The 16,286-nt window shown below is 42.5% G+C and overlaps 1 protein-coding gene across 3 annotated transcripts in view; it reads left to right on the top strand.

Moving 5' to 3' along the window:
• Nucleotides 1-16,286, top strand: part of flr (fleer) — a 76,953-nt gene that overhangs the window by 28,214 nt on the left and 32,453 nt on the right. For 2 of the 3 annotated variants that reach the window (XR_006957339.1, XM_047037368.1), the window contains exons 5-14: nt 6,592-6,727; nt 6,922-7,026; nt 8,368-8,496; nt 8,891-8,940; nt 9,160-9,312; nt 13,400-13,465; nt 13,657-13,710; nt 13,893-13,958; nt 14,882-14,958; nt 15,125-15,335. Coding sequence is in view for 2 of the 3 variants with exons in the window: in XM_047037368.1 (XP_046893324.1) it covers nt 6,592-6,727; nt 6,922-7,026; nt 8,368-8,496; nt 8,891-8,940; nt 9,160-9,312; nt 13,400-13,465; nt 13,657-13,710; nt 13,893-13,958; nt 14,882-14,958; nt 15,125-15,335 (1,047 nt within the window). In the remaining variant the exon portion in view is untranslated. The remainder of the gene's footprint in view (nt 1-6,591; nt 6,728-6,921; nt 7,027-8,367; nt 8,497-8,890; nt 8,941-9,159; nt 9,313-13,399; nt 13,466-13,656; nt 13,711-13,892; nt 13,959-14,881; nt 14,959-15,124; nt 15,336-16,286) is intronic. The other variant, XM_047037369.1, reaches the window with a different exon arrangement.

Below are 16,286 nucleotides of genomic sequence, written 5' to 3' on the forward strand. Positions count from 1 at the left end.
TTCGGCCTAATTACATGTAGTGACCACGTTAGATGTTTTATCGTGTATTACAGTAGGCTATTAGTCTTTGTATTTTCTTAATTTTATAATTACTTTGTTTATCATCTAATGTCATATAATAATTAAATGTGGTTCCAACTAATTAATGATGTAAATGACACCCTCACGAGAAAGCCAATTGGCTATCTCTCAAAAAGTAAGCTATAGTACTTTCTTTTGGCTCTCAACAAAGACAGTCGCATTTTCTTTCCCTCTCCTCCCCTTGACCTTCCCTGCTTGGCTTCTATCCTATTGTCTAGTCATTCACGGAGAAATGCTCTGATACAATCATTTGGATAGTTTTTGATGATATTACTCAAAATCAAATACTTCTGATTGGGGCAAAGTGGATTGACTACAACCACTAAAAGGAACAACCTGAGGGACTGAAGCCCAAGGAGAGCAGAAGTATTTTGGGCTACTCTCCCAGACTGACCACAGGCAAGCAAAGCTAAAGCTTGTTCCCTGTAGAACTATGGCTTGCAAAGACTGCAAACAACTTACTCAGAGGATAGTTGAACTGGAGCTAAGAGTCAGAACCCTCTTAGATATCAGAGAAACTGAAGACTTTATAGATTCCATGCTACCTAGCCCAGAGGCTAAGCTACCGGCTTATGAGCCACTCTTGGAACCAGCTTCCTTTCCACCGGCCGTTGGACCGGATGAGTCATGGCCTGCTCTCGGCGCTAAACCAAAGAGGACCAGCGCCGCTTCTACTTTCATCGGAGATGGGACTGTCACCAAGGATAAAAAGCGAGGCAGAAACTCTTCCCACATCACCTCTCCTCCTGTCCCACTCAGAAACAGATTAGAACCACTGGGAACTTTCTCTCCCTTGTGTTTGGAATCCAAGGCGAAGAGGCACAGGAGTGCTAGCCACGCAGCTTACAAACATGAAGGGTCCAGATCGCCGACACACTATGATGGTCGCGACTACACACATGCAAATCCAACACATCATCGTCTGCTGCGACCGGGAGTCCCCCATTTCACTACAAGCCCCTCTCGGACCACTCGGGGCGCTGTTCAACCCCCTATCAAGCCTAATCAGACAACAATACCACAGGATTATCAAGATCCAAGGTATGCTAAGACTACCCACAGCCCATCAGCACTTAAAGGAGCTAACTCTGCTAGCACTATAGAATCTACTCCTAGCACTGACACAGTGGCTGACCTTGGTCTAGCACAAGGTCCTATCATTGCTAACCCAAATAAGCTAAGAACTGTCTCCGCAGCTACTGATAAGGCAAACGTTAGAAATGCAAATACAACACCACATATGGCCACTATCTTGATTGGAGATGCCATGACAGCACATGCTAAACTGGCAAAGACAGAAAATATTTGTCTTAGCAACACATCTGTCGAGGAACTGTCGTCAGAGGTACAAACAATCCTCAACAATAAACCAAACAACCCTAAGATTATCATACACTTGCTCCTTTGATATCCTACACAAGAAAACTGGCACTGAGATACCTGAGAAACATTTCACCCAGCTACTGAACACACTCAACAGATATCAAGATGTATTCATCAGTGGACTGATTGCATGCTTTCGCAAAGGAAAAGAAGCCTTCAGTTGACTACTATCTTTCAACACATGGTTGGCATCTGTCTGTCTGGCACACAAACTGAGATTTATCGATAATTTCAATGTGTTCTGGAACTGTGCAGACCGTTTTCAAGCTGACAGACTCCACCCAAACCGTAGAGGATCTCGACTACTAACAGCAAACATCAGTCACGTGCTCCCGACCACAAATCAAGTTTCTCTCCCTATCCCTGTTGTGTCTAAGCTGACTGACGCATCCCAAACAACCTCCCATGGAACAGAACAGAACATTCAAACAGCCTCCTGCAAGGACATGGGCCCTGCACAGATCTGCACCCCCCAGATGAATTCCCTTGTGATGGAACAGCTCAGTGACATAGACTTTCCCAAAGAAAAGCTACGCTAGGACAGCCACCATGCTATTTCATTAGACATACCGGTCATCATCACAAACAGAAATCGGCATGGTAAAATGCATGGTTACAAACCTGAAACTAGTGTTAGAAGTCACAGAACTATCCATATTCTTCCAACAGATTTATGAACCCCTGTTTTATCTGTTCTTACCCCACAGATGAAACTGGCCCTTCTAAATGTTAGATCACTAAATAACAAAACATTTCTAGTTAATGATCTGATCAAAGAAAACAACTTAGACTGCATCTGTCTAACAGAAACCTGGCTAAACAATGACACGGCAACAGCAACTTTGATAGAAGCGTGTCCGCCCGATTACAGCTTTCACCAAGTTTCTAGGAAATCAAAAAAAGGTGGAGGAGTCGCAGCTATTTTCTCTAAACTGTTGTTCAAAATTACTGAGCTAGGTGAATTCACATCATATGAATATCTTGCTATAAAGCTCAAAACCGAATCAATACTTTTTGTTATTATATATCGGCCACCCAAGCACTCGCCAATATTCATACAATAAATCTCTTTACTATTATCACTATGTGTCACAATATATGACAAAGTAGTTTTAAACGGAGACTTAAATATCCAAGTAAATAAAAAAGCAGACCCAAGAACTATTGAGCTCTTAAATCTCCTCGACAGGTTCGATCTAACTCAACACATAACAGACCCAACACACCAGCATGGAAACACACTAGATCTAGTGATAACAACTTGACTAAATATAAATAATATTTCGATAACTGATCTACCCCTCTCAGACCATCATTGTATACTTTTTTATGTGGAAATTATCCTAACAAAAACACAAAAGATTTCTTAGTCCAAAGAAGAAATTTAGACGATACAGCTATGATGAAATTTTCAGAACAATTTGCTCTATATGAGCCAACTAATCATGATTGCTCTCTGAATGAAATGGTAGAGAACCTCAATGATGCACTATTATCTGTGTTAGACTCTGTTGCACCACTGAAAACCAAAAAGAAGTGCACAAGCAGAACCTCCCCATGGCTGAGAAATAAAGATTTTAGTGAAACGAAAAGAAAATGCCGTGCAGTAGAGAGAAAATGGAGGAAAACAAAGATCACTATTCACTACAATATCTACAAAGATACAATAACCACCTATAACAAAACCATCCGTCTAGCAAGGAGAGAATATTTCTCCAACAGTATTACAGAAAAAGCCAGAAACTCCAGAGTTCTTTTCTCCACCATTTACCAGCTGCTAAACACTGTCCCTGTCCCACCCCCATCCTCAGCAGTTAAATGTGAAGAGCTTGCTCTGTTCTCCAAGAACAAAATAACTTTGATCAGAGCTAGTATTATTAATAGTGGGGTTGAAACTGACATCAGTAGATTCTGCAACCTAACCATGAGCATATTTACCTGTATCACACTTAGTGAACTTTCAAAAATTGTCAGTGAATCTAACTCCACAACCTCAGATATTGATCCTATACCCACAACATTCTTTAAGCGAGTGTTTGATAGTGTCTCAGGTCCGGTGCAAGAGATTATAAACACATCCCTTAGAACTGAGGTCTTCCCAGATGCCTTCAAAACAGCTGTTGTAAAGCCCCTATTAAAGAAAACCCAAATTGGATAACAGTCTACTTGCAAATTACAGACCAATATCAAAACTTCAATTTATTAGTGAAGTACTGGAAAAGATAGTTTTAGTCCAATTAAATTATTTTCTTGAAGAAAATAACATCCTGGAAGTCTCGCAGTCAGGTTTCAGGAAATATCACAGTACTGAAACTACTTTCACCAAAATGATTAGCGACCTCAGACTAAATTCTGATGCAAATAAAGTCTCTATCCTTATCCTGCTAGATCTCAGTACAGCATTTGATACCATTGATCACAACATCCAAATTAATAGACTGGATCACGGATAGTGTATTGAACTGGATAAAATCATATATCACAGGAAGGACGTTTTATGTTAGTTTAGGAGACCATAGGTCCAAGAAACATGAGAACTGCTACGGGGTTGCTCAAGGAAGTTGCTTAGGTCCATTACTTTTTTCTCTTTATATGTTACCGCTCGGTGATATAATCAGAGAACATAACATAGATTTCCATAGCTATGCGGATGACACACAACTATATATATTCACTGAACCCGACAATGCAACGGCCATCAATTCCATTACCAACTGCCTGTTGGCAATAAACAAATGGATGAATGATAACTTTCTTAAATTAAATGAAGACAAAACCGAAGTCCTACTAAGTGGCCCCAAATCCAAAAGAGAGATGCTTACTAAGAATCTAGGAAGCTTAACCCCCTGTCTTAAACCAGAGGTGACGAGTCTCGGTGTAATCCTGAACTCAGATTTGAATTTCAACTCTCACGTAAATAAAGTGACCAAAACAGCTTTTTTCACCTGAGGAATATAGCAAAGGTACGACCATTCATAAACCAAAATGATGCAGAGAAGTTAATTCATGCTTTTATATCCAGCCGGCTGGACTACTGTAACACACTTTTCACTGGTCTTCCCAAGAAAACCACTGAAAGACTACAGCTCATTCAAAATTCTGAAGCTAGATTATTAACCAAAACTAAAAGGAGATAACACATTAGTCCTGTCCTAGCTACTTTACACAGGCTCCCTGTTACCTTCAGAATTGACTTTAAGGTCCTTTTTCTCACATACAAAGCTCGACACGGACAAGGACCTAGCTGCATTGCTAACTCCCTTATAAACTACACACCAGCTAGAACAATGCGATCATCAAATGCAGGCCTATTAGAGGTCACCAGAAGCAGTCATAACAAGATTGGTGATTCGGCCTTTACTAATTATGCCCCAAAACTAGGGAACAAATTAACCATAAATATTAGGGAAGCAAACACGCTAGACATTTTTTAAAGACAGCTTAAAACCTACCTTTTTACCGAAGCATTTAAGTAATTTGATCTCAGAAGGGTTTTATTAGTTATATTGTTGCTATTTTAATTATAACTTTTATCACTTGTATTGATAATATATATGTTTTATTGTTTTTATTGATTTCATGTAAAGCACCTTGAGCTACAATTCTTGTATGAAATGTGCTATATAAATAAAGTCTTACTTGCTTACTTACTCTAGTAGCCTGTGTGGCTGTGCTAATTGGATCTATCTATCACGCAATGTGCGATTAATATTAAATTATGCTTATTGAATGATTATTCAGCAACCTGAATTTCAATAACCTGAATTCCCGCAATCTGAATGTCAGAAATGTGTATTTCTCGATCAAAATAATTCAATTTCTTAAAATTTTGATACAAATAATTCGGATATGATATATCCAATAGCAAAATATTTCAGTTTTTTGAAATTCGACACTCAAATATTTCATATTCAAATTCAGATAATTTTGTCAGCTTTCTAGCTCCATAGTAAAGCCACAATCAAATCCTGTTTACATAAAATAAACCTGCTCCCAAGCAGGTTCAAGCTTAAGGACCTGTTACTATGACAGCAAGTCCAGGATGAGCTTCGAAGAACCGAACAATCCAAGATCATGACAAATCGTCAACAATCAAATCCAGCTAACTGAGTTAGCGACGTACAGAGAACGGTGTTTGGAGCTTAGACCTCATGGGGAATTATTGATAAAAGGGCATCTGCCCAACATCCTAAGAAGAATGAGTTGAACAAGGCGTTGAAGAACAGAGACAAGGCACCGGGTGGTGACGGGGAGGTGGAGGGTGGTGCACTTATAGCATGGACAAACTTAACAGGGAGAGAATCGTATTTAAAGGCACGGGATCATTGTGATAGGCTGACAGCAACAAGGAAGATTTGACAGCGTTGATTGATAGATGGTAGCGCTAATCGAACTGAAACCCAGATGACAGAGTGTTCTTAGCGGGGGGAGTAATTAGTGAAACATTATTGAGTATGCCCGAGTGCAGGGATCGGTCTTGCCTGACTGAACTTGCGCTAAGCTTCATTAGTACAGTACGATTCAGGTAGCGAGGGGCTCAGAATCTATTTATGCCCCAACATTTTTAAGGATAATTTAAAGTTTTGCTAGTGCTCCTAACTTCTAAAAGTTGGGAGCACCAATGCTACCAAGTAAAAAAGTTAATTTCAAGCCCTGCTTATGGATCTTCACTCCCCGTGGTTTCATGGTGTAAGGCCTCTTTTTTCCTCTGCGCCAAAGCCTCTCCAGGGCAAGACTGGTGATGATAGCTGTCATTGCCTGTATCCTCAACCCTACTACTCCTTTTTTTTTGTTATTCTGTCTCTCATTGTTCTAATAAACTTACCATTAAAATTATAGATAGGGTTAGGGTTAGATAATTTCTTTGCTACTGGGCAATCCTACAAAATCAGCAGGGGATCAAATACATTTTCCCCTCACTGTACTGTTCAATGCATCACATTATAAAGCTTAAATGAAAACAGGTGTACTCTCCATTTGCCAGAAAAGTGAGAAAGGGTTGGTCGAACATAGTAGACAGGACACACTAATGAAATGATGGATTAAGAAAAGAAAGAAAACGAAAGGTCTGCAGAACTTCCAGCGTATTCTTCTGTCTCAGTTTTCCCATCCCCTCGTCTGTTCCAGACGCTGGTGGAACAGCTTCCCCAGGATGACCCAGACTATGATGTGGACATGGGCTGTCTGCTCTACCAGGAGGGCGAGTACAAGGAGGCCTGCAAGAAGTTCATGTCTGCCATGCAGGTGCTGGGCTACCAACCAGGTAACCACATACACAGACACACAATTGATGGATTGAAACAAAAGCACCATTTGTAATGCAAGACAACGCATCCGCGACCGTTTCACATAGAACACAAGTCCACTTGGATGATGGTAAAAATAACTCTTATTCCTCTCTTGATGTCTTTGTCTGTCTCTCTCTCTTCCTTTTCGTCTCTCCCCCGTCTGTCCCAGACCTCTCCTACAACATCGGATTGTGCTACTACAGCATGAAGCAGTATGCTCAGGCTCTCAAGTACATCAGTGAGATCATAGAGCGTGGGATAAGGGAGCACCCGGGTAAAAGCAGCGGCCATCTTTAGTCTTGTTTTAGAGGGATGGATTGTGTTATGCGGGTATCCTCTCCTTATATCTGTCGATCTATGTGTTGTCTGACTCCTTCGTGTGTGTGTGCAAGACCTTTGTGTCAGATATGAAAATTCCTCACCTTTCGGCGAAATTCGCCATTTTGAAACCAAAATAGGTGACCTACGTGAATCATGTAGATTCGATGACAAATTGTTTTTTTTGGGGGGGGGGGGGGGGGAGGTGCGCGTGTTAGAAGGGTGCGCGAAAATATTAATGCGAAGGGCCTTGCATTACCAGTTCAGACCACCATCTGACCACCTGAATTTGGTTAATGATGGTTCAATCATTTTTATATTTTCTGGTATATTTAAGTTACCCAGGAGCTCTGTTGACATAGACTTAGCTAACGTTAGCTACAGCTTGATGAATTGAGTCATTGAACACAGCAGGAGAGAACACAACGTTAGCCAGCTAGCTAAAGCTCCGGTGGAAAATTCCAAACGAACGTATGCACGTATATATGTTTGTTTCAAGCTCCAAAAACTATTTTACGCTCAAATCAGCCCCAAAATTGCCGTTTATCCGCTACACGCGCTCGCATTTACCATCGAAGTCCCTAACTAGCATCACAACAATCACAGAATTTGCATGCATGCGTTAGCAGGGCGCTCGCTGTGCTGGCGTATACGGGACCGGTTCTGGTGGGCCGGTCTGGATCAAAGTCCAGGGCCTATTTTACTTCCAGTCCGTCCCTGCTGTTCTATCAATAAGCAGACCTGCCAACCTGTACGCAATTTGTGTAGCGGATACGCATTTTGACTTGAAGTACGCTGGTACTTGTATTGGCTGTCAATCATGATGGAAGAGTAGACAAGTTAAGTTACAGCATGTCCACCATCTCTTGTGGGGGTTATGCATTAAGCCAATTGTGGTGCCATTACCACATTGTGCCTCATATACTGTAAATGTTAGACCCAGTGACAGGCTGGCATGAAATGGCTTGCATGATACTTAGTAAGGAGGCCATAATAATTTTTGACTCGTGGCTTAAGTTACATTTCTCCAGCTCTCCCCAGGTTGGCAAAAAAGTATCTAAAAACGCATCAGATTGATGCTTGAAAATATGGAATATTTACAATTTTCTTATGAGGGAGCATGCACCCAGACCCCCTTAGAGGGGTAATATCCTTCTCACCTTGTCCACCCCTGACCCGTTTTCATGCCTGGTGTGTGTTTCTGTGGCCTATGAATAAGTGTGTGTGTGACCCGTGTACTTGCATGTGACCTGGAAATGTGTGTGGCTGGTGCACCTGTGTGTGTATACGTCTTCAGAGCTGAGTGTGGGCATGACCACGGAGGGCATCGATGTGAGGAGTGTGGGAAACACACTGGGACTTCACGAGACCGCCCTGATCGAGGGCTTCAACCTGAAGGCCGCCATCGAGTACCAGTTAAAAAACAGTGAGTGGCTGATCACCACCAAGATCAAAGGCCACCCTCCACTCCCAAGGACACTCCACCCCCACATATGTTGAAGGATGTTAGACAGGACCTCATTCAGCTCCTCTGTGCCCTCTACGCTACATCAAATGACAACGAAGTAGGCTCAATTATGAGTATATAGAAATACCAAGTGTAAGCCAGAAATATGGAATGAAACGTCAAAGTATAATTTGTTTTAATGAAGTGGCAAACTACTGTGCACGCAGAGTTTCAGGACTGGGAATGGATTTTCAAGATTGGAAGCTGAAATGTACTGTATAAAGAAAAGTATATACAGACTATGATTGACCAAATAACACAGTCTGACTTTGAACGTGACTCTGACTTTGTCCTGATATTGAAATCCCTGCAGATGACGGCGCGCAAGAAGCATTGACGGACATGCCCCCCAGATCAGACGAGGTACCGTGTGTGTATGTGTGTGTCACCTCGCCCATTTCTCTATCATCCTCAGCCTTATGCGTGTGTTTTTTAAATAATACAGCAAGATGCTATCCTACTACGTGGCAAGTTATTCTCTGTCACACCTTCGATACATCAGTGCTACACGCATGCAAGCATGCATAAGTATTGTGTATATAGTGTGTGGGTGTTAGATAGAACATGTCTATGTATGGACAGGAGCTGGACCCGGTGACCCTGCACAACCAGGCGCTGATGAACATGGATAAGAAGCCGTCGGAGGGCTTTGAGAAGCTGGCCTTCCTTCTGCAGCAAATCCCTTTCCCCCCTGTCACATTTGGCAACCTGCTGCTGCTCTACTGCCGATACGAGGTAGCCATACTCTAATGAGACTTTAACTGTTGCTCTGTGTACTTCTCTAACGTCCATTCATCCATCCAACCATCGTCAACCGCTTATCTGGTTTCGGGTTGTGGGGACAGCATTTCCTGCATAGGGAATTTCCCTATCCCAAGCCACATTGACCAGCCCTGAATGGGGGAACCTGAGGCGTTCTCAGGCCAGTGTGGAGATATAATCTCTCCACCTAGTCCTGGGTCTTCCCCGAGGCCTCCTCCCAGCTGGACGTGCCTGGAACACCTCCCTGGGGGGGCACCCAGGGGGTATCCTTACCAGGTGCCCAATCCACCTCAACTGGCTCCTTTCAACGCAAAGGAGCAGCGGCTCTACTCTGAGCTGCTCACAGATGACTGTTCCTCACCCTATCTCTAAGGGAGATGCCTGCCACCCTCCCGAGGAAAACCATTTCGGCCGCTTGTACTCGCGACCTCGTTCTTTCGGTCATGACTTTCATGACCATAGGTGAGGGTAGGAACGAAAATTGACTGCTAGATTGAGTGCTTTGGCTTCCGGCTTCGCTGTCTTTTTTGTGACAATGGTGCGATACAGCAAATGCAATACTGCCCCCGCTGCCCAGATTCTCCAGCCAACCTCACGCTCCATTTCCCCCTCACTCACGAACAAGACCCTGAAGTACTTGAAACTGCTTCACTTGGGATAAGAACTCATTCCCTACCTGGAGTAAGCACTCCATCGGTTTCCTGCTGAGAACCATGGCCTCAGATTTAGAGGTGCTGACCCTCATCCCAACCGCTTCACACTTGACTGCGAAACGATCCAGTGAGTGGCAGCGGTCACAGACCGATGAAACAGGAAGACCACATCTTCCGCAAAAAGCATCGATGAAATCCCCAGCCCACCACACCGCAACCCTTCCCCACCCTGACTATGCCTTGATATCCTGTCTACGAATATCACAAACAGGATTGGTAACAAAGCGCAGCCCTGGAGCAGACCAACCGCCACATGGAACGAACTCAACTTTGTGCCAAGGACCCGGACACAGCTGTTGCTTTGGGTGTACAGGGATTGCCCTAAGAAGGGCCCCCCTCATCCTATACTCCTGTAGCACCTCCCAGAGTATCTCCCAGGGGACCCGGTTATACTCCTTCTCCAATCCACAAAACACATGTAGACCGGATGGGCATACTCTCAGGCCGTTCCACGACAAGAACGGAACCTGCATTGTTCCTTTTCAATCCGAGGTTCGACAATCGGCCGAACCCTCCTCTCCAGGGGTCTGTTGGAAAAATTGAAGGTGTAACTGTTATCCTGTATAAGAATGATTCTGTGTTCAGTATTCCCTGGTGCAAAGAGAGGCCTACCCCCAACTCTAAATTCTGTGTAAACATACAAGACTCTTATTTTGGAGCTGAGGACTAAGAAGAGGGGGGTTTTGGTTGTTTTAAGGATATACTGTGTGACAAAGACTATAGGTGGAGACGCAAGGTCTGGTGACCATTTGTTGACACTTATGTGAATGAGCTTTTACAACATCAGGAGATCCTGTTTCAATCAGGGTTGAGGTCGTAAACACGCACACACGTAAACACGCACGCACATACGCGCGCCAGGTCTATGCAAGGAGCTAATGAAGAAGAGCCATGGAACTTTTGCATGCTTTGTCTTAACCAATGACAGTCAGTCTACGGAACCGGTTGCTATGCAACCGGTAGGAATTGGAGCGGATTAGAACGCAAATTTTGGTTCCTCATTTAGGTTCCACATATTTTCCCTCTGTCGCTCCAAAACGGACGTAAAAGCATATTAACCATTCACTGCACATGATCGCTAGTAAACATATTACACTTGCTCTGCTAGTCTATCGTTAGCTACCTAGCTTTTAATGCATTTAAAATGCCTAAAGCAACACAAAAGTCGAAAGTGTGGCTGTATTTCACCGTCAAGGATTCCGACATCGCAAAATGCAACAAATATTTCAAAAGGATTGCGTGCAAAGGGGCAAGTTATTGAATTTATTGAAACATGCGGCGACACACAGGATACTTCTTAAAGCAGAGGGATGCAATGTGTTCGACAGCTTGCGGACATCTGGTCCCGGGACAGCCTCCCCCATTTGTCTGCCCTTTCAAATTCATACTTGTGTGTACAGGCCTCTTCGACACCACTTGAGAAAGTTTTCACCTGTGCAAGACATGTCATAAGTCAGGAGAGGTGTTGTATCTTGCCAGAGAAGGCAAATATGGCAAATATCTGCATATGTCAAATCAAATCAAATTTATTTGTATAGCCCTTTTTACACGCAAGCATGTCACAGAGGGCTTCACATACGCCCATAGAACTGCCCCTCAACCAACCTAAACCCTCAAGGAAGACAAGGAAAAACTCCCAGAAAAACTCCCATTGGGAGAAAAAATGGAAGAAACCTTGGGAGGAGCAATTCAGAGAGGGATCCCCTCCTCCAGAGACGGTTGGTAGGAGAGAGGAGCAGAACACAAGCTAAACATAGTCATACAGTGTCAATGGGTTTTGAAACACCAAAACCCATTGTTCGCCTTAATAGACGTTGGATGGGACCGGGAAACTCGCTGTTGGCCGTCATGGAGACTGGATTCCGGGTGACAACCTGGTCCAACGTTGGCAGACCGACGACCAAGCAGGTCCTGACAGCTCCAACCCCCCACACCACAGGGAATGTGTGGGGGGGGGGGACAGAGAGAGGAGAGCAGGGATTAGAGAATGCCAGGAGCAGCTAACAGTTACAGTCATGATAGAATAAGATCCCCACCGGTCAAGTGTGGACTAGTGCAGCAATTTAACAGAGCTAAAAAGGGTATTTGATGCAGCCCCACACACCAAAACAGCGACAGCCCCCCTCGGTTGGAACATGAAATCTGTTCCAGGGGAAAGAACTCTAACATAGGTTATACTTATACGAATAAGGATGAAAACAACCAGTCCCCCGTTGTCTCCAATTAGTAATAAAAACTATAATAGTAACAAGATACAGTAACCGGTTTACTTTATTTGTAACATCTAGATGGGCAATGTGAACATAAGCTATAATGACAATTTAAAAGTGACATGTGATACACACATAGGCAAGCACACACCCCAGGTTTACACACCAGGTTTACACACCCCAGGTTTACATAGAAAGTACACACAAACTTCCTTTTAACAGTCATAGAATTGACTAAACAAGAACGTTTTTAATCTAGTTTTAAATGTCGAAACAGTATCAGCCTCCTTAATTGAGATGGGTAATTTGTTCCAGAGATGCTAAAGTTTGAAGCTGGTTTAGTTAGCATACCAACTCAACATTTATTTTGTTGTTACTTGTTAATAGTGTTACCGTTATTTATTGTTAAATTATTGTAGTTGTGTGTTAGGTGACTTAGGCATAGGCCTACTTATTATATATTTAAGTAGGCTACTTTAAAACGTTAATATATTGTTAAATTAAAATATTTTTCAATTTTTCAAGAATCGGAATCGTTTAGGAATTGGAATCGTTTTAAAAGTACCGGTTCGGCAAAGAAATCGTAAAAATCCAAACGATACCCAACCCTACGTGTCATCCACGACACCCCCTCCACATCCAAAGCTTTCAGCATTTCTGGTCGGATATCATCAATCCCCGGAGCTTTGCCACTGTGGAGTTGTTTGACTACCTCAGTGACCTCCCCCAGGGAAATCTAATCTGATCCCCCATCAGCCTCCGACTCCACCTTCTCTAACGTGAACACGTTGTGTTGATTGTGTATGATCGTGACCCAGATTGTATTTCCATGACCTTTACAGATGTTTGAAGTGGCTTGCATTTAATGTTGGAGTTCACCATTATTGTGATAGTGGGGTGCCCCACATAGTATTGCTGCATGCTGTTTTACCAAGTTGTTACGAGAGCCCATGCTGTGAGCTTTGTCCTCTCCCTGTGGCATTGGAGTTTTCATTAAAGGATCACTGGCTTGTGCTTTTGGCACCAGTGTGAGTCTTAATTAAAATGGTATTTCTGTCTATGTTGGGTTCTCTGTGTTCTCCCAGTGCCTATTTCTCTCTTACCCCCCTCTTCTTTCTTCATCCCTCCCTTTATTAGTACTTTGACTTAGCTGCCGATGTGCTGGCTGAAAACGCTCACCTCACCTACAAGTTCCTCTCACCGGTATGAAGTATACCTATCTTGTATTTGATCGTTCTTCCTTTTTTAATATCTAACCTAAGATAGTTTTCCGCAAACAATTCTTTAAAAAAGTTGACAGGTATTTTTCACCCTTAACTGCTTAGTGGTATTGGATAGAGCAAGAAAGTCTGTGTTAATAGATGGTTCATATGGTGTATTGTTTGTCATTTCAGTATTTGTATGAGTTTTTAGATGCCATGTTGACCTGCCAGACAGCCCCAGAAGAGGTAATACACACACACATGAACTAAAACAGAAACACAAGTTTTGTCCCAATGCCATTCATAGGCAATTTGTGGCTAGTTGTATCCAACAAGAACTGTATATTTGAAGGCATTCAATTTGATTATACTTGAGACTCATTCTCCATGTAAGAATCACCTGCTTCTCTTGTGTTTAACCAATACAGGCCTTTAGGAAGTTTGACGAGATGAATGCCAAGCTCACAGAACAATTGCGCAAGCTAGGAAAACAGGTTAAATTTTTCCATTATTTTCTGTCTAGACCCACTCATTATTATAAGGAACCTTAGCTCCAACATGATTTTTTTTGTCACCAATAAGAATTTTGCTGTGGGCATGATGGCAGTGTTCACAATGGAGATTTGTTCTCAATAGCTCCTCCTCAAGCATACTATGTTCTATGGTAAGAAAACTTCTTGGCGTATTTGAAGTCTTGTAAGATTTTACTATGGAGGATGGGGATGCCAAATGTGTTCTGAGCATGCATTTCAAAATAATAAAAACATTTGGACAAGATTTTTTCCAGTATGTGTTACAGCATTTGCATCCTATAACTGTAGAGGAGTTCAAAGTGACTTTTTGTGTTTGGATTCCCATTAGCAGTGATTTTAGACAAATACCACATTTCTTCGATTAAAAGCCGCCCTCAAATAAACGCTGCCCTCGAATAAACGCTGCACCAAAAATGAACATTGTGTAATAAACGCCGCCCTCGATTAAACGCTGCACAAAAAAAATCTGAAAACAGTTATCTAATTGGTTTACTTAAAACACAGTATTTATTATACAAGTAGTTTTATAATTCCCTCAAAGCACTGGCAGACACAAGTGGCTTTCTTGCTACAGGTTTGAAGCTTCTCCAAATACACCGTGAAACTTTTTTATTTATTTTATTTTATACTAGGCTTTGTGTTTGACCTCCTTGTCTATTCTTTGTTTGTCTATGGCCGCAATTCTCTAAATCTCTTACTAATAAATGCCACCCTCGAATAAACACCAACATCGAATAAACGCTTCACCCAAAATTATCATTGTGTAATAAATGCCGCTTCGTTTATTCGAAGAAATACGGTAGTACACACATGGAAACATCAAAGATGAAACATTTCGGTTGAAAAAAAACTGCCCTGATTTTTATTTTTAAAAATATTCTAAGGTGCAGGAAGCCCGGCTAGCTCGTGACGATGAAGCCTTAAAAAAGGTTCTGCAAGACTATGATGAAATATTGGAGAAGTGAGTACAAAAAAAAGCTGTTAGTTTGTTGTTGCAAACTAAAACTTGTGTTAGCGTACACATACTAATGTTTACATTAGCATGGCTGACTTGTTTTGCCTACTCGGCTTCTTTCCTGGTTCACGGTACATTGAGCAAATGTTTGTGTTAATATGCACGTCTACAGGTATATCCCAGTCCTCATGGCTCAGGCCAAGATCTACTGGAACAGGGAGAACTACCACGTGGTGGAGAAGATCTTCCGTAAATCGGTGGAGTTCTGCAACGAGCACGACACATGGAATCTTAACGTGGCCCACGTGCTCTTCATGCAGGAGAACAAGTATAAAGAGGCCATCGGCTTCTACGAGCCCATCGTCAAGAAACACTACGACAATGTGAGTTGACGGCAGTCATTTTGGTAGAGAACGATCAGTTAACCTGCCATTGGTCACTACCTCTGTAGCCTTTACATTTACATTTGGTCATTTAGCAGACGCTCTTATCCAGAGCGACTTACAGTAAGTACAGGGACATTCCCCCCGAGGCAAGTAGGGTGAAGTGCCTTGACCAAGGACACAACGTCAAACCAACAACCTTCTTATTAATAGCCCGACTCCCTAACCGCTCAGCCATCTGACCCCCCTACAGTTGATACCAAGTCTCCACCCCTCGCAACTCGGCTTGAAGTGGATGTTGGTGATACTGCCTTTCCGATTAAGTACTCGGCTTGTCCAGTCTATTTTTTTCTTTTAACTCTTTAACCAACCCAGTCAATGTTTCTAGCTATCATGCTAGGCTATATGAGGACTTGACCCATAATCTATTACTTATGTTACTTCTAAAGAAATACTAATGCTGTAATATAGGGCTGGGCGGTGTGGCCTAAAATTTATGTCGCAACAGTTTTTAAGCAAAGATGGTAACGGTTTATATCACTATATATTCGTTTTTCTTTGAAGGGGTGATTGACTGGGTTTTTTGGGTATTTCACACTGTTCCTTATGGTTTCCGAATAGGTTATGGAACATCGGTTGGGCTGAAATGGCCCGGGAGCGGGTTGCACCAACAGGATTTAGGACCAGTCTTAAACTAAGACTGGCGTAACTCAACGTTCTATGTCTAAAATGATGTTGCGCCTGTGGCACCACGCTGACTTAAGCTGCTTTTTCCCTAAGTCTAGTCCTAAATGTTACGCCCTGTGGAGAGGAGTCTTATGTTAAAACAGAACGTTTTCTGTGTTGGTTTCTATAGTAGGCTAATTTTCACAAAACCGTTGAGTGCAGCTAAAACAACAAGTAGCCTATAACAATGGCGCGTCTAATTTATAGATTGTATAATGAACGCGC

This window comes from Hypomesus transpacificus, chromosome 17 (genome assembly GCF_021917145.1).
Source record: "Hypomesus transpacificus isolate Combined female chromosome 17, fHypTra1, whole genome shotgun sequence".
In the NCBI taxonomy this organism is placed as follows: Eukaryota; Metazoa; Chordata; class Actinopteri; order Osmeriformes; family Osmeridae; genus Hypomesus; species Hypomesus transpacificus.